The sequence below is a fragment of the Mizuhopecten yessoensis genome, unplaced genomic scaffold, assembly GCF_002113885.1.
Source record: "Mizuhopecten yessoensis strain PY_sf001 unplaced genomic scaffold, ASM211388v2 scaffold8373, whole genome shotgun sequence".
Lineage (NCBI taxonomy): Eukaryota > Metazoa > Mollusca > Bivalvia > Pectinida > Pectinidae > Mizuhopecten > Mizuhopecten yessoensis.
In genome coordinates this window covers 385,958-387,759 of record NW_018407515.1, presented here as the reverse complement: position 1 = coordinate 387,759, position 1,802 = coordinate 385,958, and the positions used below count along the sequence as shown (strand labels likewise).

The window sequence follows — 1,802 nt, the reverse complement described above, 5'->3', positions numbered from 1 at the left end:
GTCTGACCGAACCCCTAGGGACCTAGTTTGTTAGTCACAGCTTGGAAACAGTTGAGAGCCCCACCCTATAACGGTATATACAATTGCTGAGTATAAAGAGATGATTGCACATATGCTTCCAGGATGGCCTTGGGGACTGCCCCACCCTTGGAGACTTAACCCCTGGGTCAAAACTTCGAAATGGTTTCGATCCCCACCCCAAAACTATATATACAAATGCTGGGCAAAAAGAGACAAATGCAGTCACGATATTAGAATTGATCCTGGGGTCTGGCCACAACCCTAGGGACCTAGTTTCTGAGTCAAAGCTTGGAAACAGTTGAGATCCCCACCCCATAACCATACATAAAATTGCTGGGCATGAAGAATCTAATACATGTACAGATATGCTACAAGGATTGGCCTTGGGGTCTGGCATATTCCCTTGATCTCATTCGGAGAATATTTTGCCATGATTGCTTTGGTATCCAGGTGAGCGATACAGGCCCTCTGGGCCTCTTGTTCTTGATACCATATGAAGCTCATCTTACATATGGTCAAGATACAATGTATGATAAAATGTACAATATTTACAGCTTTAAGAAATATACATGTATAAAATACAGGATAAGGGAGGAAATCATAAATCATTTCAAGTAAAATCGCTTTGCAGATCTCTTAAATTCTAAAAGTGAAGTACAGTTTCTATTACAACTTGGTAAGGTGTGGAAAAATCACATTTTAAAACAATTCTGGCTGCTCTCTTTTGCAGGCGTTCTAATTTTACAATAATATTTTTTGAACTGTTACCCTGAACAGTTGAGCAATAATCCAGATGTGGGTTAACAAAGCAATTAAAAAAAGTCATACAAGATGACTGGCTCATGAAGGGTCTCAACGTTTTCATCTGAAATTTTTTACATGATATCTTTTTACAGACATTTATAAGTTGAATGTTCCAAGAGAGACAAGCATTTGATGGACACTCCCAAAAGTTTTTCACATTTTACATTTTCAATGTTTACATTGTTGATAACAACGGACAATTCTTCTGTTAATTTACATTTTTTCTGTGAAGTAGTAACAAGCATGACTTGTTTTTTCTGTGTTTACACACATTTTGTTTTCATCGCACCATTTTGACACTAATTTAGCATCAGCTTTGAGGTTGTTATTTACAATGCCTAGTGATTTTCCTTGCGATTGTGCTGCAGTGTCATCAGCATACATACACAAAGAACTTTGATTTGTAATCAGGGGCAGGTCATTCGCATATAAAATGAACAAAAGGGGCCCCAATATTGGCCCTTGCGGGACACTGACTGTAAGAGGGAGAGAATCACTCAAAGTGTTCTTAAAAGTTTAAAATGTGAAATCTCGCTCAAATAACTTTGAAAAAATATCATTGTTTTGGATGAACACCCAAACAATTCCAATCTTAACTATTATACTGAGTATATGATACTTGTGAGAGTGATTCACAGGGAATCTGGGATATACTTTATGGCAAACTATCGACTTAAGTTTTGAGATTCAAAACGGCCATTATGCCCTCTGACTGACTGATCATGAGGCAATTGAAGTTAAAAGTCAAGTCCTTTTAGGCAGATGTTGTTGATACTTCACAGGAATGTGAGAGTAATACATTTAGAGAGTATACTTCACGGGAATGTGAGAGTAATACATTTAGAGAGTATACTTCACGGGAATGTGAGAGTAATACATTTAGAGAGTATACTTCACGGGAATGTGAGAGTAATACATTTAGAGAGTATACTTCACGGGAATGTGAGAGTAATACATTTAGAGAGTATACTTCACGG

At 37.5% G+C, this 1,802-nt stretch overlaps 1 protein-coding gene across 1 annotated transcript in view; it reads left to right on the top strand.

The window, feature by feature from the left end:
* The window catches only part of LOC110455759 (gamma-1-syntrophin-like), a 19,116-nt gene that overhangs the window by 9,029 nt on the left and 8,285 nt on the right, over positions 1 to 1,802 (top strand). The window contains exon 9 of the mRNA XM_021506117.1: positions 1,608 to 1,789. Coding sequence (XP_021361792.1) covers positions 1,608 to 1,789 — 182 coding nt within the window. The remainder of the gene's footprint in view (positions 1 to 1,607; positions 1,790 to 1,802) is intronic.